This window comes from Lissotriton helveticus, chromosome 6, assembly GCF_964261635.1.
Source record: "Lissotriton helveticus chromosome 6, aLisHel1.1, whole genome shotgun sequence".
Lineage (NCBI taxonomy): Eukaryota > Metazoa > Chordata > Amphibia > Caudata > Salamandridae > Lissotriton > Lissotriton helveticus.
This window is the reverse complement of record NC_136067.1, coordinates 1,181,559,749-1,181,587,425: the sequence shown is the minus strand read 5'-3', so window position 1 is coordinate 1,181,587,425 and position 27,677 is coordinate 1,181,559,749. Positions and strand designations below refer to the sequence as shown.

Sequence of the window (27,677 nt, the reverse complement as noted above, 5' to 3'; positions counted from 1 at the left end):
GAGCAGCGCATGGGCTGCTGAGTTTCGACCTAAAACTGACATTCTTTGTATATTGACAGTTGTGGAAACTAGAAATGCTGGAAATCGAAAATAATCCCCTTCATGAAACAGCAGAGCAAAAGAAGAAAGGTATGAGAAATGGGAAGACTTGCACATAGTCTTGAACTAAAAGAACAGCTGTTCCTGCAACACTAGATTACAGTACTTGGATTGGAGGGTGGGGGTCAGAGTTGGAATCAGACTGATGATAGAAAGTGAGGCGGAGTTAAAATGTGTGGATCCTGCACCAGTTACAGCCGTACCCTTTCGCCAAATCCACATACTTCGACTTTTCCTTAATTTAAACGCAGAAACTCATCTGTGGGTCAAGTATTAAAAACAGATGTCTATGACTAGGCGCAAACTCTTTCCTACTTCTCCTGGGCGCAAACTCTTTCCTGCTTCTCCTGACCTTCCTCATGTCATTTAGTACCGCACTTTGAGGCTGATATTGTCCGCAGTGTCACACTTAAAATTCTGGTGAGGACGCGGAAGAACTTGTATGCCCTGTACCTCAAACCATCTTCCTTTTGCCCAAATTTCTTATGTTTGTTTTTTATTAATATATTTTCATGTGCAAAATAATGTAATCGAAACTGAAATGTCAAAGTTTACTTTTGTCACCAAATTGCAGAAAAGGTTAGTGAAGAGAAGAGTGCCTTCGACAAACTGTAGTGTGAATTATACTTTACCAATAATCCCTTTTATGCAGTGCACTAACATTTTAGGGGAGTACGAAAGTGTTTTGTGTAAATGCACGGGTGTATGGCTGTTGTTACCTATTTTTTTAATAAAATATGTCAGAAAAATCTGGAGAAAGAGAGGCCAAAGTATCGGGCCGCACGGCAATTAACATTCATGGGTTTGTATTCTTTACGTGATAGGGTATTCATCAAGGCCATGGCATTTTGTTGATGGCTACATTGTCCCATTTTCTCTCCTGTTAGGCGTTGGTAATGGAGTACCAAGAAGTCCTTTTGTTAGACTGCAAATTCAACATGTAATTGAGACTTTATTTAATTTGATGTTTCTTGATAAGAAAAATGTTGTTTGCATTACAAGTCACTGGTATTCACAAATCACCCTTGCATTTTCACTGGTTTCACCTGGCTGTCTTGATCACGTTACTGAATTTATCGCCCATATTAGTGATAATGGTATGCACAAATCTACAATACTGACCCTCCTGTCAAAATTATCTACTAAGCAATGTTGTATACTTTTTAGGTTCACGCTTAAACCAAAACTTTCATTTTCAATTTTTATTTTCTTAACAATTGTGTTAGAATGGACAGCCTTTGGGCGTCCCCCCCCCCCTCACACACTTTTTGCCTTCCTACTTCACTCTTCTGACCTTGTTTTTGCTGGTATTAGGACTGCACACTTTACCACTGATAACCAGTTGTAAAGTGCTAGAGCTCTCTCGGCTATGCATACTGGTTCATCCCCAATTGGCATATTTAATTTATTTATAAGTTCCTAGCAAAGTGGTAATACCTGTACCCAGGGCCTGTACATTAAATGCTACTAGTGGGTCTTCAACACTGTTTGCGCGATCCACTTAAGTAGGACTTTAACCATGTCTCTGGCCTGCCATAGCAGAGCCTGTGTGTGCAGCTAGCACTGCCCGGTTGACCTGCAAAAATAAACCTTTTGCCAGACTCGACCCTTTCCTTTTCACTCCATATACGTCACTCCTAAGGTAGGCCCTAGACAACCCAGAGGGCAGTGTGCAATGTGGTTAAACGGCAGGACATGTACTTTTAAGTATACATGTCCTAGTGGTGAAAAACCCTTAGTTTTTCACTACAGAACAGCAAGGCTTATATCTCCTGTAGGATAACATTGGGAGTACCTTATTGCGGTTTTTATGCTTAATTTCTAAATAAGAAGACATTACTGATTCAAGTTTGGGAACTCTGGAATCCTAATTTAAAATCCTAACTTAAGATGAAGTCAGATTTTAAATTACAATTCAGAAAATGCCACTTTTAGAATATTGGTACAAAAGGGGGTGGTGATGGACGGAGCATCTGAACCAATCAAACACTCACACCCAGTCAACAGATCTGGGTTGAATCCATCACCGTTCTTTAGCCCACTCTGCCACCCCAGTTCAGACATGGCTATATGAAAATCAGTCTTACCCTGTGCCTCATGGGAACAGTCCAGCCCGAACTGCCAAGCCATGCCTTCCCTGGACCGAAAACAAGCTTCCGAGGACCGGTTTCTGGCATTACAGCCGTCTTCAGCCCGGCTTGCTTGAATGCAGTGGCAAAGTGAGCCAGGGACTCATGTCTGAGCATACCCTGCCACACTTATTGCAGCCAAAGCGGTACAAAAGGGGGTGGTATGGACGGAGCATCTGAACCAATCAAACACTCACACCCAGTCAAAAGATCTGGGTTGAATCCATCACCGTTCTTTAGCCCACTCTGCCACCCCAGTTCAGACATGGCTATATGCAAATCAGTCTTACCCTGTGCCTCATGGGAACAGTCCAGCCCGAACTGCCAAGCCATGCCTTCCCTAGACCGGAAACAAGCTTCCGAGGACCGGTTTCTGGCATTTGTACCGCTTTGGCCGCCATAAGTGTGGCAGGGTATGCTCAGACGTGAGTCCCTTGCTCGCTTTGCCACTGGATTCAAGCAAGCCGGGCTGAAGACGGCTGGAATGCCAGAAACCGGTCCTCCGAAGCTTGTTTCCGGTCCAGGGAAGGTATGACTTGGCAGTTCGGACTAGACTGTTCCCATGAGGCACAGGGTCAGACTGATTTGCATATAGCCATGTCTGAACTGGGGTGGCAGAGTGGGCTAAAGAGCGGTGATGGATTCAACCCAGATCTTTTGACTGGGTGTGAGTGTTTGATTGGTTCAGATGCTCTGTCCATCACCACCCCCTTTTGTACCACTTTTAGAATATTGGCATTTTCTTGCTTTAGCAATTTGGTGCCTGTAGACTGTCTCTGATCACATGCCTGGGTGTAGTTGGCAGCTGGGCTTTGTGTATTACTCCTAGACAGCCACACACGATGGGAGATTAGGTGTGTCTAAATAGGCCATCTCAGGCAGGATGGGACGGGGAGCTCTGATCGGTGCGAATCGGCCCCCAGACGGTTGCGGTAGTTCCATTGCGAACTTAAGGTGCCTCATTTTAGGCTTCATCCGCCACGCGGAAATAATCCTCCCCTCCCATCCACCCCTACTGGGTGTTTCTTGGTTTATTGGAGATCCCTCCATCAGCCGTCATAACCAATTATCCAGTACTAATGCTACCACCAGCTCTGCAATACTGTGACTTCAGAGCCCGGCATCCCACGTCTTGAATTAACACCAGCCCTCTCGAGGTACTGGCATTTTTCTGCCCCCTCGATACATCACCCAAGGCTTGAACATTCAGGCAATACATTGGTTGTCCTGATGATGATCCTTGATACTTACAGGATCGAAACGCCGTCGACAGTTGATGTAGTCTAAACAACAGCTCACTATTATGTGCCTAAATGAAGTTTTTTCTACATGAGCCAAGCTAACTGATTCTAATTAAATATTAGCTGCTCACTTTTTGTAAATTGCCTGAGAAACCTTTTAACCCTTCTGTATTGTATTTTGTCTGTCTAGCCTTGGTGGATACAGGATTGTGTCCCACTGCTTAATTGTTGGTCGTATACTCTGTTCATTACACTATCAATTAAATTTGAAGTCCGGCTGGACTTCCTGTTCATTATAGCGCAGATTGTGGCCTATAATTATTGAATATTGTATCTCCCTGTTGTCAAGGACCGTTGTTGCTCAATTATACGAATACCCTTGGTCCTTGCTTACCGAGTGGGTCCCCTTGTTTCTTTAAATAGGGACGGGGAGCTGGGCACAGCTTCACTTCCACCTGAATAGGCTGTGTCCTGTCAACCACAAAGGCCTGCATACCCCCTGTAGTAAGTCAGATGTACGTCATGACAACGCGGGCTTTTACACAGCGCTGCCATTACGACGCATCCATTACAATGCAAGTCGTTACAACGACTTGCGCTGTAGGCGCTGGATTTTGGAATAGTATGATTTACTATTCCAACTCCAGCCTACGCAACAGTAGGGAAGGTGTTGGAATAGTAAATCTACTATTCCTTAGTCTCTAGCGCCATCCAGCGCAAGTCGTTGTAACGACTTGCGTTGTAATGGCAGCGTCGTAATGGCAGCGCGGTGTAAAGCCCGCGTTGTCATGGCTGTCTCCCAGTAAGTCTAGAGCTCGGGCAGAAAGGGAGGACCTCAGTGCACTTCAAAGGCATGTCTCTGAAGTCTCCTCTGCTTCAAAAGAAAGCGTTGGGTATAAGTACTGGATCTCAGACACCACCACTTCAGTACACTTCTGGACCTGTGGATACTCTACCAGAAGGACTGCCACTCTGCTGCACTCCTCCTTTGCTGTGTTCATCTGCTGCCCTCTTGCCTGGATCAAAAGGACTGGACCTGCATCTCTTGACCCAAAAGTCAGTGACTCCAAGGGCTACTTATAACAGGCTTCCAACTTGCCATCTGCAAGGCTACCCCGCCAAGTAGTGCCACCCCATCCTGGACCCTTGCAAGAGGACCTAAGGTGCTTGCCAGCAGAACCCATGCAACTCCTCTGTCGAGGAACCAACACATTGCTACTTTTGCATGGATTGGACCTGTCGCAAAAGACTTGCATCACCGCTTCCTCCTGCATCGCCTTCGGAACCGCTGCTGCGCACCACTTTTCCAGGTGCAATGACGCCGAAACTCGGCATCACCGCTCCACTGCTCATCGGAGCCGACACATCCTGACAGCACACTTCACATCGCAAGCCCCGTCGGCGGGACCCTTGACGTTGATGCAACAAGATCTATCACTGCAGCCTCGCCGCATTTTGGAACTGACGCATCACCTCAGCTGCCAAACTCATCTAAGACGCAGGTTCACACAACGCTCTGCTATCAGGATTTATGGTACACTATCCAGTGGGCCTAACTGGGTACCTGTAGCCGGCCCGTGCTCCAAGTCTGGTGCAACAAGGTATCCCCAATAGTGCTTTGTGAAGCTATTTTAAACTATAAGCTTTAAAACTCAATATCTCCAGTCTCCTAATTGTATTTGTGTCATTTTAGTCTTGTTTTATTTATTAAAGTCAGGTTTATTTTTCTTACTAGGTGTGAGATATTTTTGTGTGGCGTGTTCACTGATTTACTGTTTGAAGGGTTGCATAAGTACTTAACACATTTCCTTTAAGTGAAGCTTGACTGCCATGTGCCAAGCTACCAGAGGGTGAGCATTGGTTAATTTAGGGGTTGCCTGCCTCTTACCCGGACTAGGATTGTGGATGCTGCTTGACCAGTGTTCATATCCAAGTTAACTAGTAACCCAATTTCTAACAACTCTTCTTTGAGCGAACAGCTTCACTCTGCGGATGAAATCTGTTCAGCAAAGGGGCCCTATTCCCATCTTCCGTATAACTGTAGCTCGCAATTTTGTTACATTATGGGATATTCATTCTATGACTGTTGGGACAATACATAAAGTCGCCCAACTATTATCAAACTATCCTCTTAACAAAAAATAGGCCTAATGGGTAAAGGGAGGAATATATCTTTAGCTAGGCATTTAAGAAAAAAACAGTGTCCGATATCTAGGTTCATGTATAGCGAAAGAGACATGTTAGTAATTTCAAATAAGATCTCATAATGGAGAAGCAGTCAATCGTTGTTCTATGCTCCTTATCTCCGATGTAAACACAAGGATTTTACATGTATTAGTTCCTCATGCAAAGTACGTTCATCATTCAGATGCCGAAGGTGAAATCATACTACATTTTCCTGACGAAATTACATCTTTATTAAATTATAAATTTTGTAACAAAACACAACTCATAAAGGAGACACCACAAATAAAATGGCAAGGATCAAGAATTCAAAGCCTTTGGGAAATTCCAGCTCATGAACAGGGGTTATAAAGATCAGCAGCATCAAAACAGGAAGCCTTTTCCATTTCAATGTTTAGCTTTCTCTGCTGCAAACGAAAACTGAAGAATGGTTACAGTTTACCCATTAAACACTCCGTTACTCAAACACAAAACTATGCTGCACATGAATTTTATCACTTACCCATGCCCTACTTTCAGCATGGTTCCATTTTGTTTTTAGTGTTTGTAGACTTACTTAATAAACACAGAGTCAGATAATGAGGGATGCATGCTGGGATACACTGACAAAAAGTAATAAGAATAGATGCTAGATGGGTGAAAATATTAATAAAATGAAGACCCCTTGAATAAGCTACCTACAGAGTCCTACATTAAGACAGCTTCCTAGCTGAAAGAGGGGGGGGGGGACAACTTAAGGCACAGAGCAAGTTTCCATCCAAACACAGTTAGGTACATGTGCAACGCTAATGACTGTAAGCATTTCACAAGACAGTCTTCTGTACGCAGGGCAATTAGACATCAGTCACTGTTCACTCTCCATCTGGCCTTCTAGAGGCCATGTTAGCCCTTGAATGCCCACTGTCAGCGCCACTTCTATCTTGCACATTGTGGCTTGCATTTAAATTTAACAGTCTCTGTTGCACTGATGACAAGTGAATCTGAGGGTCAGCAGATCTATCCTCACTATCACTGCTAGTATCAGATTCAATTTCTTCCACAGAAACATCTGGGGACGCCAGCCTGCCAGAAGACTCAATTCTGTCCTCTTCTCCTTCTAGCCTATGATTCCAGTCGATAGGCCCCTCTGCATTTATTTGCAAGAGGGCAAAAGAGGTCTCTATGGAAGTGCTAGTATCTACAGATTGCATCAACGGGCTTGTAGGCTGAGCACTGAGGGAGGTAAGGGGCCCAGTGGTGAATGCAGGATTTGGTGGTTGAACTGATCCAGCTCCCAGTGCAACATTAATGTCTGCTCCATCAGCCGAACTTTCTCTAGATAAGCTGAGAGATGTAGGCGCACAATCTAACCGGAGACCAGCAATACCCTTTTTTGGAATGTCTGTGATGTCCCTCTTGATTTTGCGCCGCCTGCCCTGCTCATTGCGCCGGAACTGTACCATGTTTTCTAGATCTGCCACGTACAAAAACCCAGCAATCAACATTTCTGTGTTCTTTTTGCCTTTAGTAAAGGCATCTTCTAGCTCTCGGCTTGTGCGCTCGTCATACTGCCACCATCCATTCCTGCCCTCATAATACCATGCTTGCTCTCCATTCCCTCTACTTGCTGCTTTCAATTCCTCTTGAGACAATAAGTTTGGTTTGTCAAGGAAGTCCTCGGGAATCTCTTGGCGGCACAAGGCGCATCGCTTTCCAAGCCAGGAAGCTCCCTTCACACACAGGTAGCAAAATACATGTTTACATGGCAAACTGACTGGGTGCACACACGACTGTAGGCAAATGGCACATTCAGGAACAGGCAGAGAAGCAGCTGCATTAGTACATGGCTCAACAATTTTCTTGCTGGTAGGAAGCATATTATCTGAATGATCAATGTCTCCACAGCCAGCCATCCTGGGGGAAAAAAGGTAAAAATATATTTAGTACCAATTCCATGAGAAAAAGTGGTAAATTCAGCAAAACAAGTTCAGCAGCTACAGGAGTTATTCTAACGGATTACAATTTTTATGAGGTGTGATTTTCTTGTTGCATTGCCCAGGATCGGTAACTGACTCAAATCCCATTACTTTTAAATATGTACAAAGGGTATCAAACATACAACGGTTCTTTTCAAACAATTCTTTGATTTTAAACTAAGATATTTGAGAATAAACAACGCCCTGCTCGCACTTCAAATTCATTTTATTACCGCAAAAAGAAATGTAGCTCACAACCTTCGATCAAATATTTTTATTTACACTGGTTCTTTTTCCAATTAGGACAACACACTCAACTTTGAACTCACAAGCACTGTTCGAGCAAGGCCCAGGGACAGGCATGTTTAAAGCAAAAACCTTCAATTGCAATGAAAATGCATCTCTGAACCAATTCCAGCATATAAATAGTAGAAGGGACTAAGCAAATATTCTGATGCATTATCACTTGCAATAAGAAGGCAAATCTAGCTAGCCCTTCATCTCCACAAGGTTTTTTGGCATAATTATTTCATACACGTTTTGCTTATGAATTACAAAAAACAATCAAAACACAGAGAGGTGGAATTCCTATAGTCCAACGTCCAGGACATATTGTTCGGGGTCAAGGGCAACGGGTTTCAATGTGTATTTTGTCCTTGGGACAAGTAGGCCAGACCCCCTGCAGCACAAACCCTTTGGCTGCCAGTTTACAGTAACGTTATATATCAAGGAAGGGCACTGTCTGGAGTTAAGGTAATATATGTGTCCATGCTTTAATGCTGTCAAACTTGTATTTATGATTCATTAATGCAAAGCCCGTATTATTGGGGTTAGCGCTCTAAGTAAATGGCGTAAGCTCGGACTGCACTACTGACAGTAGTTCCTGTATAAAAAAGTGTACACATGTTTTCAAAGGTTAGCAATATGAGTCTATGTATAATGCTCCCAGAATGCTCTCTGATTAGATGCAAATATTTGCAGAAGCTTCAAAGCAATTGAGTCATTGCTTTCAAAATAAAATGTTCACACAAAAAATGCAACTAGGGGAAAAAGATAGGTAAACTACTGTAAAAATGTAGGTACCATTTCTATGCAGCATCATTTAGTAAAATGTGCTGATGCATGCTAGTATTTCCCAAAGATATTCATATTGGAAAATCAGTGTGACTAGTTTCAAGAAGATTATGGGAAACAAAAATAAACACACCTTGGCAAAGCGGGCAGGTCTGAAATTGGTGGTCAGCCTTTTGGTTTTGTCAATGTGTGACTTGTTTTGGCATAGTTTTTGTAAACCTTATTAGTGTGGGAGATGCCGGGCCTTCACCATTATAACAAACAAGCAAAATTTGTTTTTGGTCTCAAAAAGCACAGATTGCCACAGTACTTCCTGGCACTGAACAAAATTACTTTGAGTGCCAATATGCTCCTAGTGAAAGCAGTGAAGCCAGCCAATAGACACAGAGAAAGAGGGAGTGAGAGAATTTTAATAAACGCAAACAGTCACAGTTAATGCCAGGCATAATTAGGGGCCCAATTATTAAAGAAAGTCTCAAAAGTGCACCCATGATATCCGTCATTGCATTAAGTGCAGATACACAACATTTGTGAATTCACAAGAACTTACAGACATAGGCCAACTAATAGAACTCCTAGAAAATATTTGTGAACTGCATTTTAGCATGGACAAAAAATATGTATGTGTAGATTTACTCATGCAAAAATCTGAGTGTTTGCAAGTTCACTTTCCCTCTAACACTTTTTTCCCAACCCTGGAAGAAGTTTTACATCTGCCATTGTCAGGAGTAAAGTTCCAACCTTTCTCAATATGGGAAGAGATTAGAGACGAGTTGGGGAAAACCCGTAAAACATTTAAGTAAGTAGGTTTGCACATACTCAATAGGGCATTCAAACCCTGGAACTATTGTTTAACGCTACCTTCAGCCTCAGTATGTAGATCTGTGGAAACGAGGCAACATTAGAGAATAGCTAGTATTCAAACCCTACTATGGTATGAGCCCTGGCATAATCAGAGAGGCATAATTTATCAGAAAGGCATAATCAGAGCTCTTATATAATGAGATTGCTGCCATTGTTTGTTGCCGCAAAGGGAAAAGTGGGTTTTGTTACATGACAAGTAGATTTATGAAGCAACCTGCCCCATGGACAAGTAGATATTCTATTAAATTCCACACCCCTGAAAACAATCATAACTGCCCAAAATAACATTCAGAGCATTCACATCCATACATGAAGTAACCAGTAACTGAAAATTCAGTACTACACACATGCTTAGCAAAGACACAAACAGCAACTCATTATAGAAATCTGTAGTCACCACTAAATTCACTTTCTTTTTCAGAGTGACTTCTACCAAAGAAGAAATAAGCACTAGAAAAGCCAATAGGTAGACACTGAATGCTAGTCTTTTGGCTTAGTTAATGCTTGCTTTTTTGTAAAATGTCACTGTTGAGCGAGCTGGTAAAAAGATCATCGGCTGTCACAGGCGGTCCGAGAAAGGGAACCGGTATCCCAATATATTCACTCCAAAACTCCTCCTGATAAGGACGATACTCTGACACCCAGGTTAACTTGCAAGTGTAGTTTATTAGGCAAGTAGAAAAACAACGCGTTTCGCCATTACGGCTTGTTCACGCTCACCAGGTTAATCTAGACGCCATCTTAAATACATGATCACGTAAAAACACCAAAGTGTTCATTGGTCTCCAGAAACACTCCCGTAACCATAGTGTCAAGTAAACACGAGGGTTTCATTGCTTCCGCGCCCAAGTGGGCTTTTCAAGTCGAATAAACACAGTTGGTAATTTGATATTCCATGTAACCTTGAGTCCCTGCCCAAGTGGGCAACTATTGTATTTCCATCCGAGATACCCCGGCAACAAATTAATTAGTCCGTCAACAGTCAGCACAAGTGCCCATATCCTAAAAAAATTAAAAACAAATTTTAAAAGCAAGCAGAATACTGTAATACAAAATTTCACTAACAATCAAAATGCAATTATTCATACAGATGAATTGATAGCTCCTCACTTACATTCAGGCCTTTTGGTGTGAGGCAATCAAAGTCTATGATGTATGTAACAAGACTCTAGTTTGCGGAGTGACAGTTCTCTGTTACCACCTCGCATACCCAGATCCACACAGTCAATTACAACCATCTGTACTTGGTTTTCATCTTGCATGTGTAGTTCTCGAAAATGGCGAGCAATGGGATATTGTTTGTTGCAACCTCTTATGGCACGTAGGTGTTCAAGCACCCGTTTTTTGGCCTCATGTTTGGCAACATACCATTTGTCACAAGGACATTTCCTACTGGTTTCATTAGATGTGAGCAGCTTATATACAAGCATACAACACAAACAGGGCTTGACAGCTGTTCAGCACTTTCTGAAAATGAGATCTTTCTCTTTACTGCATCATTCGCAAATGATCCTGGCCATGATCACATTTTGTTTGGAAATTTATTTTTTATTTTTTATGGAGTCGTGTACAGGCAGTCACAGGGCACTGCCATGGGAACCTGCTTCGCCCCCAGCTACGCGAATTTATTCATGGGCTGGTGGGAGGAGCAGGTTGTCAGTGAGATGGCAGAATTTTCCAACGTTGTCCTGTGGCTGCGGTACATTGACGACATCTTTTTTATTTGGTATGGGGACATAATGTCTGTGAATCTTTTCATTGAGAAACTTAATAACAGCACCTTGAACTTGCAATTTTCCCAACATGTCAGTACAGAAAAAATGGAGTTCTTGGATGTGCTGGTGGAAGTGCATAATGAAACACTAACAACCAAACTCTTCCGCCAGAAAACTGCGGGGAACAGTATTCTCAGTGCAAAAAGCTGCCATCCTAGAAATCTTGTGCAAAGTATCCCCTATGGCGAGCTGTTGCGCGCCAAAAGGAACTGCAGCACCCTGGCAGCCTATAAAGAGGAAGAGAAAGTGATGCAGGAAAGATTTTTAGAGAGGTTACAGCAGAAAAATGTTGACGAATGCTGCTGCTAGAGTAGAGTTGAAATCTAGGGATGAATTGTTGCACCCTAATAAAGATCAGGAAGAGTGCAACAATATGAGATTTATTACCACATTTTCGGGACAGGCCAATGAGATACGCAGCATTTTTCAGAAACATTGGCATGTATTATTGACTGATGATCACTTAAAGAAGGAATTGAGTGACAATCCTCAAATTACCTTTAAGAAGAGCAGATCCTTACGGGATGAATTAAGTCACAACTTTGTGACTAGTATTGACCGTGATGTGAATACCAAGTCCCAGGGTTTTAGATGCTGTCATAAATGTAAGGCATGAAAAAACAGTAAGGATGTTAAGACACTGCTTATTCCTAATACATCTAGGGAATTTATCATCAGAAAGAAACTGTCATGTAACACCCCATACAGTATATATGTGTTAATTTGTCCTTGTGACAAATGGTATGTTGGAAGCACCAAACATGAGGCCAAAAAACGGGTGCTTGAACACCTACGTGCCATAAGAGGTTGCAACAAACAATATCCCATGGCTCGCCATTTTCGAGAACTACACATGCAAGATGAAAACCAAGTACAGATGGTTGTAATTGACTGTGTGGATCTGGGTATGCGAGTTGGTAACAGAGAACTGTCACTCCGCAAACTAGAGTCTCGTTACATCATAGACTTTGATTGCCTCACACCAAAAGGCCTGAATGTAAGTGAGGAGCTATCAATTCATCTGTATGAATAATTGCATTTTGATTGTTAGTGAAATTTTGTATTACAGTATTCTGCTTGCTTTTAAAATTTGTTTTTAATTTTTTTAGGATATGGGCACTTGTGCTGACTGTTGACGGACTAATTAATTTGTTGCCGGGGTATCTCGGATGGAAATACAATAGTTGCCCACTTGGGCAGGGACTCAAGGTTACATGGAATATCGAATTACCAACTGTGTTTATTCGCCTTGAAAAGCCCACTTGGGCGCGGAAGCAATGAAACCCTCGTGTTTACTTGACACTATGGTTACGGGAGTGTTTCTGGAGACCAATGAATTGCCATGATACTATAATAGTATGACAACAAACAATGACAGTATTGTTTACTCGGTGATACTATCACATGGCAGGGGCTTCACTGGAGTCCTGGTTTTTGACTTTTTTCAACCATGAACTCATATTATTCCATGTCCGCTTACCCGGCTCAATTGTAATTTTGTTGGCAATTTTATGATGTAAATTTCATGAAGCAATGACGAAAATTATATGATTCATAAGTTTGGTCACCAATGGAATTTTACTATTGAACAATACAAGTGCTCATGATAGAATGGGTGACGATTTATTATAAATGTATTATAATATGCATTTACGAGTATTCATAACTGCCAACATTCCATGTCAAAATGTCCGCCGTTGTTTTCACATAGCACTTTGGTGTTTTTACGTGATCATGTATTTAAGATGGCATCTAGATTAACCTGGTGAGCGTGAACAAGCCGTAATGGCCAAACGCGTCGTTTTTCTACTTGCCTAATAAACTACACTTGCAAGTTAACCTGGGTGTCCGAGTATCGTCCTTATCAGGAGGAGTTTTGGAGTGAATATATATATATATATATATATATATATATATATATATATATATATATATATATATATATATAAAAATGTAGTGTAAAAGCGAAAATGAACTTGGACTTGAAATTATGAGAGAAATTAAACCATCTAGAAACAACACCACTATAAAGGTATTGCTGTGCAAAAGCAGCTGCAGTGCATTTTTTTGGTTGTGTTCTTTTAACATTTTATTATTGGTGAATCATACTGAGAGGTGCTGAAGGGATCAAATGCTCAGTTGTGGCCAAATGGCATCCTTCAGCCCTCCAAATGGAGATGAGTTTTGGTTTAAGTTCTATAAAAGTTATTTGTTTCTCCTTTTAAGAGGAAAATGTGTTAGGTGGTGTGGAGGGCAAAAAAGGGGCTGAGCACTGGTTAAAAGGAGGCTGTGCCAAAGGGAGCCCATGCCATGGACAAGAGGCTAGTTTCATGGTGCAGTTAAATTTACATGGGAAAAGCTGTTGGTACACCAGTGTTGCACCTGATAGTCAAGAGATGAGGGTATGTAAGTTCTGTTTTGGTACAGAAAGGTTGCCTGAGGTAAATACTAGCTGGAAAGTTAGAAATGGTGAATCTCACTGATGTGGTGAGTGGATGAAAGCTTTGTGGCGCAAAAGAATACTACGATTCTTTAAGATCGCCAGTATCTTTCATGTTGAATTCTCAAAAGGGTTACTTTATTGCTTTATCATATTGTGGACTCGTGAGGGGCCTCCCTCCCATTAAGGATGAAAAAAATGACACTATGAGGCTCTGAATAGTAAAAGCGGAGAAGGTGGGCAGGTGATGGCAGGCGTACAAGAGGAACAAAATGTTAGTTTTAAACAGGCTGTGACAAAGTAAGTACAAACCATGGTCAAGAAATTAAATTTGAAGTGAAATGCACTTTACAAGCCTTCATTGCTCTGGTGAATTATTAAGTATGGAAGAAACATACATGTGTCCTTAGGGCATATTGTGAGCTAGAAAGGATCTGATATGCCTTCTTTCTGTGTAATCAATGCCTTCTTTCTGTGTAATCAGCTGATCAGATGCAATTGTTGCCAGAAAACTACAATTGTGCTCTTCTTGTTTAATCCGACTGTTAGAGGAGTAAAAAGACAAATGGTCTGTATTGTGGTATAAAAGGAATTCTAAAATCCTTTGAGAATGTAGGTACATTTTGTAGGAATTCCCCAAAATTGCACTATTATTTAATGAAGAGCCCTCTGACGCGCTAAACCATAATGTCTATCAAAAGGAAAGGGGGATAAGGAGGAGAGAGCTAAGAGCAGACTTACTGAGCAAGCAAAATAGGACTGCTTATTATCCTTCTTCTAGGCTCGTCACAGGGAGTCTAGCTCAAGAGTGCAAGTCATTTGGGGTTGGGGTGCGGTCTAGAGACCCGATTTAGACCAGGAATCGTCTACAGGCTACGTCAGTGATGCTCAACCTCTAGGTAAGCCACCACCTGCATCAGCAACCCTACACTATTCCCAAATCACATTAACACTCAAAACCAAATCAAGACAATTAACATACACAAGTGGCCTCTGATCCTCCTTCCCTAAGTCAGCAATGAAGAATCTCACCAGTGCCACTCACTTCCCAACAGTGTATTGCTCACTTCCCAACAGAAGCCCCCTTCTTGCCATCGGTGAGTCTACTACCAGCACAGGAGGAACTCCCCCAATCTCATCTGGCTAGCGTACCCCCTCCCCCACCCGCAACCAGAGGAAGGGAACACAAAAGGAATGATGCATCGGGTGGTTGGCCTGATGCCAACCCCAGTCAGCTCACTGGAAGCCCACAGATCATTCTGTCAACTTGTGCAGGGGATGGCATCTGCTCCATTATGATCTCTGTAAGCAGAGCAGGGTGGGAGTATGAGTGATAGAAACAAACAGTGGAATGATAGAGTGCAAAAAAAACTCCATGGAAGAATTCCAGCACAGAATATGGATCTGCCCCATCTAAGCTGCAGTCACTTCTCAGCTGAATGGAGGTGAGGGTGTGTTGTGACTCAAATGTTGTCATACATTTTCTTTAGCTCACCTTCCCTACTGCTCAGCCAGGGTGAGTGCTGGAGTGCTTGGTGATAAGTGGAATGCTGAATGTTGGTGATGTCATGGAATGCATGGGTACCTGATGAAGTGTCAGTTGGAGTGTGCAGGCTGAGCAGCAGGGAGGCTGCTCCTGGTGGAGCTAATCTACTAAATGTCCTATCTTCCACATGCTTATTTACGTACTTGAAACTTACCATCATGACTTGTAACTAAATCATAATAAACCATCTTCTACAATCTACTCTACGGTTACCATGGACTTTATACCTTATTATAGGGTGTCTTCACATGTTTTCACCCTTACCTAGCACACGACAGTTGCTGAACTAAGTAAATGGGGCTGAAGGTTTAGATGTAAAAGGCCAAACGATAGAGGGATCCCAAATGATGAACAGCTTTATAACCCACACAGAGGGCCTTAAAAAGGACCAGGCGCACAACAGGCAGCCATTAAAGAGAGGCCAGCTGGCCAGAGACAGAAACATGTTGAGGAATACACAAAAATGACTATGACAACAGGTCAGGCAGGAAAAAGTCAAGAGGTACTGGTGGGTGACCAGATTTTCCCCTTCACTTGGTTACTCGCACCACTTGCATAGGATCAGTGAGGGTGACTTCAAAAAGAAAGGGGAACCCTGGGGGAGTTGCTCGATACCTCACTAGCAGGGATATTCCTTGGAACCACGTTCAGTGGCTGAGACCCAGTATTAATATCAATGTAAATCTAGAGGGAAACGTTCATCATTGGCAGCACACAGAGTGCAGGCACACTAGGCATAACTGTTCCAAAGCATGCGATATAGAGGCTATGGAGTTCATATGCTGCAAATAGCTGTTGGCACAACATAGCTGGAAGTTACATGATGAAGATGATTTCGAAGAGGGAACAGATCCAAAAACACCAAATGCCGCACGGCTAGGTAAGCCCAAGAAAGATGGGGGGAAGAGGGACTATATCAATGAACATGAGAGAAACCAGTTCCGATCTACATTTAGACAGAAAAGAGGAAGGGTGCCAAGGTATGCAGAAATGGGTGCATGCCATGCATGATGCACATATCCAGGCACAGTACTGCCACACAAAGCTCAGCATTAAAGTAGCTACAGAAAAAGTTTCTTGCGACCCCAATGGATCAGAATGCCCAGAGGTTAATAATGAGGACAAAAAAAAAGAGACAGGCTATAACAGTTAAAAGGGTTACATTCTCGAGGGATAGAGCAAATCCTTCAGTTACAGTTTGGAGGACAAGGCCTTGTATTTTGGTTATGTTTTGTCACGTATCAGAACAGTGATGCAGCAAGCAGTCATAAAACTCTCATTTTCGATGCTCCGATAACAGAAGGGGCATTGACTTCCAATGCATTTGTACTAGGAACCAGGTTGGAGTATATTATGAAGGACGGATACTGGTCCGACAAGTTGAATTTCAAAGAATTTTATTTTAACCCAGTGGTCTCAGCAGTCTGGATAATACGTACTCCCCTGTTGTTTAGATTCTGGCAATGACAGAGAGGCACGTACTTTTCCATCCTTGAAGCAGAAAATGCAACACTGAAAACTATTGTTACTTTTTCATTGTGTGTTGTTCTGCCGACATTATGTTTTTTTTGTTTTCATCACAGAATTTAGGGTTCACCGTAGTGTGATAGATTTGATGTTTTGCGCCCTTCTAGACCTCAGGATGCTTATTTTCTTAAGGTATGCAGACAAATGGTTTTGGCTGATGCTGATACTGTAAAACACAGCAAGATAGGCATGCAATACCAGTGTTGAGGTTGTTTGCACAAGGCAGCTTTACAGCCCTAGAAAGGTGGATAACAATAATTCACTCAGGTTTTACGGGAACATTATTTTGTTAAACAGCTCACAGCCGCAAAGACAAGTAAAGAGACAATCATAATACATAATAGGCCCAAATCACAAACTGCATTTTGTAGTTTGTAAAGTAGTAAAACTGTAGTACTATTTACTAGAAAATGCAATTAAAAAACCTACTAGTATAAACCTCCCCTTCTTCTATTTTTTTTCAAAAAGAGAGCACCACATGTGTAAGTTTACTACTTAGGGGCAGATTACGATCTCGTTAGGAAGGCCTCCCGACGGTTTGCGGAATGAGCAAATCCGATTCGAAGCCTATGTTTCCGATTGAATGTTCCCCATTCCGAACGTCCAAGTACGATGCAAAGATCTTGTCCGCGTTGACCGAATTGCTTCCGAACCCAATCCTGTCAGTCGGACTCGTTCGCAGCCGAATATACCACGCAATGGCGCCGGCTTCCGAACGAGCAAGTATGATGCGGACAGCTGTATCGTCTCGATCTCAGCGAGACAAAACAGCTGCGGGAATCTGACTTCGGGGGGGCTGTAGCAGGCCCCCCTTCATCCAGGGCCCTCTAAATCGGTCCAGTGGGAGTACCCATGGGTCCCCTCTTTCCATGCATGCAGTGTGGTGGGCATCATGGGTTGCCCGCCACAGGATGTATGCCTTTACCCACCCACCCCTTTTTGCTATAGGATCCTTTGTACGCGTTCAGTATACAGGCTCCCATAGAGTTCAATGGGAGTTCCTAGTCCCCAGCCCTAAACCATGGTCCCAAGCCGTTAAACCTGCCCGCCTCCTCACATCCACAGCCCTAAACCCTACTCCCCAGCCCTAAAAACTGTCCGCCTTCCCTGCCCCCAGCCCTAAACCCTTGGACTCGCTCAAGTTCAATATACTAGGAAAGCCCTCCGGATCAGATTCGTGCAGAGGGCTTTCCTAGCGAGTTCTTACTTAGTAGTAAGTGTCAAGAGGACCAACGGAGAGTAGCTGGAAAAAAGGGAAGATTTACTACTAAACGGGGGCAGTTTAGGGAACAGTAAGGAGGGGATGTTGGATAAAGATGGACTTAGGGAGGGAAAGACGCCCACTTACAAAAGGGTAAGCCTATTCCCATTCACAAACTGTGCTTCTAAAATTAATACAGCCAAAATGGACCATAAACAGTAGTAAATGTACTCCTGCTAGAGCTGGAGAAAGTCCAGCATCCCACGTAGCCAACTGCTAGTACTGCAACACCCTCCCATAGAAAGTATTGGAGGCAGTGACTTAAAATAGAATGTTACCATTTATTAACTTATATGAAACTAAAACACTTTTTATGGCAGAATATTTTGATGATCTTTTTAATGAATGTAATTGTTATAAAAAAATTAATACATTCTAAACAGTTGTGTAATTTTAATACATCAGTAAATATAAACCTTTTAGTTTGTGCGATTTTTATAAAATAAGTCTTTAACAATAATTAAAATGTAATATTTGATTCAAAATTAGGTTATAAGAGCAGTAGCTTTAAATTTTTGTTCTAAATTTAAAATAAATTAAATATAGTAAAATAATTGACATTAATATTTAATAAACATTTTTATAATTTTTTCGGGAATATAATAAAAAATTTAAAGTACAAATGACTTACCTTCTGTAACAATATATCTGCAAGAAACATCAGTTAGTGAATTACCCCCAGGCGTCAGACTGGATCCAGAAAGTTTTTGTCAGCAGTACCCCAGCGCGTCGGAAGGTGGTGTCGTTCGGCTCTGCGACCGTCGTTGGCGTCGTGGTCGCTGAGATGATGTCACAGCAGCTACTTAGACGCTGCCCTTGCGTGCTGACATCAGTTCTGTACACGACTTTCCATGCCAGGAACGCAGAGCCATGCAAGATACTGACCACTGGTGCATTGAAACTAGGGCCCTGAAAGGATAATCTTCACCCTAGAAACAAGTTCGCCGACGGGGAGGATGGGTGGGCCGGTAAGGAATCTATCACTAACTAATGTTTCTTACAGATATATAGTTACCAAAGGTAAGTAACTTGTGCATCTGAAAGAAATACGTTAGTGATAGATTCCTTACCTTAGAATAGATACCCCAGCAATACAAACCCCGGTGGTGGATCTGCGAACTGAGATCACACCAGGAAGTCCCGGAGAACAGAACGGCCAAAGAAGCCGTCTCTCCGGAATTGGCTGTCCAGGCAATAGAGCTTAGTAAAAGTGTGCATCGAGGCCCAATTAGCTGCCTGACAGATGTCTTGTAAGGGGGCACCACGTCCCAATGCCGTAGTGGCAGCTGTTGGCCTGGGAGAATGGGAGAGGAGCCCCAACGGAGGCTCCTTTATTGCTAAAGAATAACAGGCTTTAATACACAAGACGACCCATCTGGAGATAGTCTGCTTGTGTACGGCCTGACCTTTCTTGGCGCCAACGTAGCCAACAAAGAGCTGGTCATCCACCCGGAACTGCTGTGTGCTATGCAGGTCAAATGAGAGCGCACGTTTTGGGTCCAGACGGCGGAGCCTCTCGTCTTCTCTGGAAGGATGCGGAAAGAAGGTGCGCAAGGTGATGGTCTGCCCGATGTGAAAGGCAGTGACAACCTTTGGCAGAAAGGATGGACGTGTCCTGATCACAACCTTGTCCGTACAGACAGACAGAAAAGGAGGTTTGCAAGAAAGAGCCTGGAGCTCACTCACTCTCCTAGCAGAGGTGATGGCAACGAGGAAAGCAGTTTTCAGAGTTAACAGATGAAGAGGACAGATGTGAAGAGGCTCAAAGGGAGCGAACATTAAATATGTTAGAATCAGGTTCAAGTCCCACTGTGGTATCACGAAGGAAATAGGAGGAAAAAGGTGAGTAATGCCTTTGAGGAATCGGTTAACAACAGGGGACCTGAAAAGAGAGGGCTAATCAGGGAGCCTGAGAAAGAGCAAATAGCAGAAAGGAAGCCCTTGATAGTGCCCAGGGCAGAGCCCTGCTGGGCCAAAGAAAGAAGGAACAGTAGGACTTCAGAAAGAGGGGCAGAAAGTGGATCCAAAGCTTTTGTTGTGCACCATGCCACAAACTGTTCCACCTACAGGCGTATACCAACTTGGTGGAGGGACCCCTGGCTGCCAGAATGACATCACAGACTGCAGGAGGCAAGTCAAAAGGAATCAACTACCGCTGCTCAATCTCCACGCAAAGAGGTGAAGAATGGACAGGTTCGGGTCCCCTGCTGCTGCGACAGAAGATCCTCCCGAAGAGGCAGTTGGATCGGGGGATCGATGGTCATACCGAGTAGCTCGGGATACCAAACTCTTTGAGCCCAGTCCGGTGCCACAAGAATGACTTGGGCCCGGTCGCGCTCTATCTTTTTCAGCACTCTGGGCAGATGTGATATAGGCGGAAAGGCGTACAACAGACCACAACTACACTCGCGACGAAAAGCGTCGCCGAGCGAGTGCCGCCTTGGAAATTCCAATGCGCAGAACTGCTGACATTGCACTTACTGTTGAAAGAGACCTTGTGCCTCGTACGAGTCAAGACGCCATTCGTGATCCTTCATTCACCTGCGGCCGAGTTCGTCCGCCCTGGCGTTCTATTTTTTAGTGTGTATATCAAAGGTTATATTAGGGTGAGAGGAGGTCTGCCACTCTATGGCGTTCTATTTTTTAGTGTGTATATCAAAGGTTATATTAGGGTGAGAGGAGGTCTGCCACTCTATCACAAGGATGATGTCATCAGTGATGTCATTTGGGAGGTCATGAGTGATGTCACGGACCATGTTATGAGTGATGTAATATGTGACGTCATCAGCAGTGCATTGCGGGCGCTTGAGTTATAGTTAGCTAAAATAACTATAATGGGGGAATTTCAATGGCTTTGTACGAGTGAAATGTCCAGCTAACTATAACGCCCCTGAAACCTATGGTTTTTTCAGTGAATTTCTAAGGTTTTTTAAATGCTAATTCCTAACTATAACGTGCCTCAAACCTATGGTTTTTTCAGTGAATTTCAAAGGGTTTTTTAAAAAGCTAATTTGTAACTATGCCTACAGAGATAGGACATGTGAAGAAAGAAGAAAAAACGAAGAGAAAGAAAAAAAAGAAATGCAGAAAGAAGCAACAGGGGTCCTCAAAGACGAAGAAAATAGCAGGAAGAAGGAAAACGTGCAGAAAGAACAAACAGAAGAGCAGAAAAAAGCCTTGTTGCAATATCATCCTGTACCCTCAACTTTTTCAGACGGATACTGGTGGTAACTGAATCTGACTAACCAGTCCTAGAGCCAGTGCTATGTTAAAAGACACTTATACTACAGTGAAAACACCTACATACACTAGGGAACACTATGCGTTGGGGTCCCCCTGTGATTAGTATGACCTCCTCTGTAAGCTCCTAGTATATAATAGGGCAGAGGGATTGAAACTACCTCTTAAAATGCCCCACAGGGCGTTTGCACACGTCACCTCAGGCCCCGTCCCCTCTCTTCACCACTGTGCAAACACGCTCTGTGGCCGTTTTAAGTTGGGAGAATAAGTCCCCTTGAATCCTGAGGGTCCCTTGGGTCCAACTAGCCCACTAGGTACCTCCAGTAAGCGCTACAGAGCTGCGTTGCAGAGAGGTGTAAAAAGTATCACCGCCTGAACCACCTCTCTCCAACGCAGCGGCGCTTACTGGAAGCACTGGGTGGGCTAGTTAGCCCCCAGGGGCCCTCAGGATTGAAAGGGAATTATTTCCACAATTTAAAACGCGCCACAGGGCGTGTTTGCACAAGTCACCTCAGGCCCCGTCCCCTCCCTTCACTACTGTGCAAACATGCCCTGTGGCCGTTTTAAGTTGGGAGATTAAGTCCCCTTGAATCCGGAGGGTCCCTATGGGCAAGTTAGCCCACTAGGTACGTCCAGTAAGCGTCACTGCAGAGAGGTGTAAAAAGGGGCACGGCCTGCACCACCTCTCTGCAACGCAGCGCACTGGCGCTTACTGGAAGCACCTGGTGGGCTAGTTGGCCCCCAGGGTCCCTCAGGATTGAAGGGGAATTATTTCCCCAACTTAAAACGCGCCACAGGGCGTGTTTGCACACGTCACCTCAGGCCCCGTCCCCTCCCTTCACCACTGTGTAAACGCGCCCTGTGGCCATTCTAAGTTGAGAGATAAAGCCCCCTTGAATCCTAAGGGTCCCTAGGGTCAAACTAGCCCACTACGTACCTCCAGTAAGCGCCACAGAGCTGCATTGCAGAGAGGTGTAAAAAGGGGCGTGGGCTCTGAACACCTGTCTGCAACGAAGCTACCTGGTGCATACTGGAGATGCCTGTTGGGCTAGTTGGCCCTCAGGGGCCCTCAGTATTGAAAGAGAGTTAATCCCCCAATTTAAAACGCTCCACGGGGCGTGATTGCACAGTGGTGAGGGAAGGGGGCGTGGCCTGAGGTGACATGTGTGCAAACACACCCTGTGACGCGGTTTAAGTTTGGGAATTAATTCTTGTAGCCCCGGGGACACCATTCCCCGGGGCTGGCCCTCTCTGTTGGGGACAGTGGGGGGGTCCCCACTCCCCCCACAGTCCCGCCGGCTCCCCGCGTCCTTCGGGAGCCGGCATTGCTTTTCCACATGGGGAGCTGCTAAGATGCAGCTCCCCGTGTGGAAAAGCAATTTGGTTTGAATTTTGAAAGAGAGAGCAGGTTTCCTGCTCTCTCTTTCAAAATTCAAACCAAGTTTGCTATGGCAGGGCGGGAGCCGAGCGGTTCCCGCCCTGCCATAGCAAACTACAGTGTCCCGGGGTGGGCACCCCGAGACACTGCAGGAGCCGGCCCTGGGGGATGGCGGTCCCAAGGGCCACAACAAGGCTCCATGAGGGGGCCGCACGGCCCTCCTCCACCATTTCCAAAGCCCCGGGGGGTGGTGGTCCCCGGGGCTGGGGGGCCTGTCACAGACCCTCCAATATAAATATTTAGAGCCCCGTGGAGGTGGCGGTCCCGGGGCGTGTGGGGGGCTTGAGCCCCTCGACACAGGGTATTTCAAAATAAAATAAAGCCGCGGAGGTTGCGGTCCCCGGGGCTGCGGGGGCAATATGCCCCCCCCCGCAATCAAAAATAATTTGAGCCCCGGCGGTGGTGGTCCACGGGGCTTGGGGGGGCCTTAGAGGCCCCCCATCATTACATATTACAAGCCCCGGGAGTGCCTGGAGCTGCGGGGGAACAATGCTTTGCCCTGGGGGTGGCGGTCCCCGGTGCGGTTTGGGGGGGATTGGGCCCCCCCACACTTTGTTTTTGATCATGCCCCTGGGATTTGGCCCCCGGGGGCTAATTACCAACAAAGCGCAGGAGCCCGCGCTTCGTTATCAGCAGGATCCACGCACCGTGCGTGGATCATGCAGTTTTTACAAAAATAATAATTTGGGCCTTGGCGGTCCTTGTGGGACCCCCTGACCAGGCCTAGGGGGTCAGGGTGTTTCTTCCCTGCCCCCTTTTTGTGTTTTGCGAGTTTTTCTTTCTGCTTTCTTGTGCCTCAGTTCTACCGAGGCACAAGATGGCTGCCAACACTTCTTGGTTTGGAGTGTTGACAGCCAATTAGCATACAGCTCGTGCTCGGCAGGGTGCGCTTAGGGTGCACGGATCCACTGCGGCCAGATATATATGCGATTTTAATTTTGATTTTCTCAGCAACTACTGAACGGATTTACACAATTTAACTAAAAGGCACGACTCTGAACCAAGGGCTACCTTTTTGCCAAATTTGGTGTAATTCCATTCAGCAGTTCGGGCTGTAGCTGCGACTAAAGGTTCCTATGGAAAATTGCATGGGGAAAACACGTTTTGGAACCCCCCTTTTTTCTCAGCCCCCGCTTGACGAATCACCTCGAGACTTTCGAGATAGGAGCAGACCGGAGCGCCCCACGAGTTTTGAAAATTTTGTGAAGATTCGTCAACCGGCGACAAAATTATTGGGAATAGAATGTTGCGGATTTCCTATGGAAAATAGGTCCTAACTATAACTACCTACAGGCGACCGCCAGTAGGTAATATATATACACACACACACATTTGTTTTAAGTATGTATACACACATATTAATTTGACATTATTTGCAATGGGGTTCAATTTTAAGTCCCTGCCACCATCACTTTCTATGAGAGGGCGCTGCATTACCAATGGCTGACCATGTGTGGTGCTGGACGTACTACAGGTCTTGGCTACTACAGTTTTGGGTCTTTTTTAGCTGTACTAACTTTACACTTATAAATCTAGATTTACCCACTATTTCAGGGGGTGGGGTTTGCGCAAGTCTACACTTTGGTGTAAATATAGACTCTGAAACACCAAGTAGCAAATGTACTACAAAGTGTAAGAGCAAATTTGCACATGTAGATTTAAACAAGTGTGAATTTACCAATGTGAATATACCCCTACGTCTTAAAGAAAATATATATAGCTGTCCCAGAAAATATTTTGTTTTCAAGACGTCCTCCTACACTTATGTGGTTACAAAGGGAGCACAATAGGTACTTGATGGCACAGAGATCTTAAAATGTGTTTAGATTTAACATGAATACACACTCATTCAAGGACAAACACCTGCTGAATATAAGCTTGGCATTCTATTTGTTTTCCCTTTTTCATTCCAGAAACAGGTGAGTGATGTGAAAGGTGCTGGACTTGGGAGGGCCGCCCCCAAATGTTTGCCTTACTCCTATTTTTTGTTGAATTTGTTTTTCTTGGTCTTAGGCTTGGTGCACTTTACCACTGTTAACAAGTGTTAAAGTGTTTGTGCTCCCTCCTGAAAACATAGAAATATTGGCTTGTATTCAATTGGCATATTTAATTTACTTGCAAGTACCTAGTAAGGTGACACTACCTGTGACCAGGTCCTGTAAATTAAATGCCAGTGGTGGGCTTGAAGTACTGACTGTGCCACCCACTTAAGTAGCCCTTTAAATATATCCCAGCCCTGCCTTTGCAGAGCCTGTGCCCACTTCAAACTGCCATTTCAACCTTTTGCCGTGCTCAAATCTTCCCTTTTCAGGTCGAGCCTAGACAGCGCTTAACCTGTCAGGTGATCTGCGGAATGTACTTTGAACGGTCTGACTCCTCCCACCGCTTTGAATTGGCTTTTGTCTGTATCATTCAAAAATAGTAGCCTGCGAATGGCTAAAGGTTGCTGCATGCCCCACCAACTCTTACAAGCTAACTCCCAAGGAGTATTTCCGCAGGAATGAGCAGCGATGCACGCTGCTAGCGTGCCTTTATCTTGTCTTTCTAAACTATTCCCTGAAATCGCATTCTATTGTTGAGGGCGTAGCATGCTTGTTGGGTTCACAGTCACTATATAGTGCTGCATCAGGAAGTAGAAGAGGCTACTCTTCTGTTAGCTCCATCGAATAAAACTATAACTGCTTGTAGTTATTTTCAAATGTACCCACTTGTTCAGCACCATGTGCACGTAGATGCTTGTTCTGAACACCACTAACTAGTTTCACAAGCGCCACGTACGAATGTTGAAAATCTGCTCGTTTGTGAAGTTTCTTCAGGAGTACGGGAAACATCCTCACACAAAACAGTTTTCATGATTCACTTATCAATTAAAAGATATATTTGTGCAAAATGCAAATGTCTTTGTGGAAAGAAAAATGCAAGGCGTCATGATGTTGTGTATTTATATGTTTTGGGCATCACGTAGCGGTCTCTTCTCAACACTGATGAACTTATATATTTAAAATCTTTAGAGCTATTTTATGAACATAGTGGTTACATAGCCAATCAACATTCTGTGTTCTTTATTCGAGGTTGTTGGCAATCATGTATTGATGGGATACACTTACCCACAAGGCCAATTTACTTTAAATGAACTTAGGGTTCGAGAACCAGGAACTACTGAAATTCGGCTAACCCTAGGTTAGGCTGGACAGCACACCTGCCTGGAAGATTGTTTAATAACGCATATAAAGGGCTTCGGCTCCACCTGGAACAAACAGCAGCACTATCTCACCTCATGCTATTGGTTGCTTGATCCATAATTCCTTCTCCTGTGGTTGCATGGCAATGCTTGAGGGAACATTTTACATCTCAAGGGTGCACTGGATCACACATTAAGTTATCTCGTATATGCACTGTACACAGAAACCATTTTTGTTTTGCTAATCACAGCATTTTTGTTTCATGTTTTAGTCAGGATGCCGTGTATGTTTTCCCCGGATTGTTTTATCCTTTACTTTTTTCAACATCTTTGCCTTTCATACTGACAGTTGCATGGATAGTTATTTCATGTTGTTTTTCCTTGTATGACTTTTCAAATTGTTTTCTCCATCGGTATATTACCCATAGTTCCTACTCAATGTTTTCATGTAAAAAGTTTCAGCAACGCTAACAGGCCTGGCTTAAAAAGCTTACACATGCAAATACAGATATGTACTAATGCTACCACGCGTTAGCACATTAAAGCAAGACATTCTGGCTTTGCCAAGGTTTGATTTTTATCGTAGCTGAATGCCGTCTATACTGTCAGGAATTAAACCATTCATTTTAGGAATCACCTTAAAGAATAAGAGGTTTACTGCAGAACTCAAGACAAACATTTACAAATGGCCTCTGCTCAGCTTGTTAATTTTGCCGAAGCTACGTATCTATTTTCCTGAATGCTTAGCTCCAGAAACGTGGAGTGTACTTTTTCGAAGCAGCGTTTTAGACTAGAAGAAAGTGGCAGCAATGTGCGGCAAGCTGCGACTCTTGTGTTCCAGTCATCCATGTGAGAGACAATTTCAACTGCTGGGCTCAGACTTTTCAGAGTTAAGCTCTGTTTTTAACAATTTATTATATAGCAAATAAGGCCCCTGGTTTTAAACTTCACTTGCCGGCTGCTGGGAAGTGGCAGCATAGCTCAGACAGAACGGGAAAGAGGTGTACCGACAACAGAGGTGTGTGCTGTTTGATATATATATATATACTAGCAGCCCGTACCGACGTTGTCCGGGAGCAATTAGGTTTCAGGGCCCCCGCCCGCCCCGAAGTTGTCCGGGGGTCCTCCGGAGCCTTCCCTCCATATATTGCAGTATTATACCTCTATGTTTACTTTGTACGATTTTGTAACCTGCACACGTAACTTTTTCTTCCTGTAGTGCACCGTTTGGCTCACTTTTTTAATGCTCCATTTGCTTCCTCTTGCTACCTGCACACGTCACTTTTTCCTCCTATACCTCTATGTTTGCTTTCTACGCTTTTGTAACCTGCACACGTAACTTTTTCCTCCTGTAATGCACCGTTTGGCTCACTTTTTTAATGCTCCGTTTGCTTCCTCTTGCTACCTGCACACGTCACTTTTTCCTCCTATACCTCTATGTTTACTTTCTACGCTTTTGTAACCTGCACACGTAACTTTTTCCTCCTGCAATGCACTGTTTGGCTCACTTTTGTAATGCTCCGTTTTCTTCCTCTTGCTCACGATGTACGCTTTTGTAACCTGCACACGTAACTTTTTCCTCCAGTAATGCACCGTTTGGCTCACTTTTGTAATGCTCCGTTTGTTTCCTCTTGCTCAAGATTTTCATTTTTGCTTAATTTTTCCGCCGCTCACCGCTCCTAAATAAATAAATAAATAATCTACCTTATCCGCCGCTCACTGC

At 43.9% G+C, this 27,677-nt stretch overlaps 1 protein-coding gene across 8 annotated transcripts in view; it reads right to left on the bottom strand.

The window, feature by feature from the left end:
* Positions 1-5,862: 5,862 nt before the first annotated feature.
* LOC144763356 (E3 ubiquitin-protein ligase RNF146-like) overlaps positions 5,863-27,677 on the bottom strand; it is a 135,853-nt gene continuing 114,038 nt past the window's right edge. For all 8 annotated transcript variants that reach the window (XM_078648889.1, XM_078648893.1, XM_078648891.1 and 5 more), the window contains one exon: positions 5,863-7,546. In XM_078648889.1, coding sequence (XP_078505015.1) covers positions 6,505-7,546 — 1,042 coding nt within the window. In that variant the 3' untranslated portion in view covers positions 5,863-6,504. The remainder of the gene's footprint in view (positions 7,547-27,677) is intronic.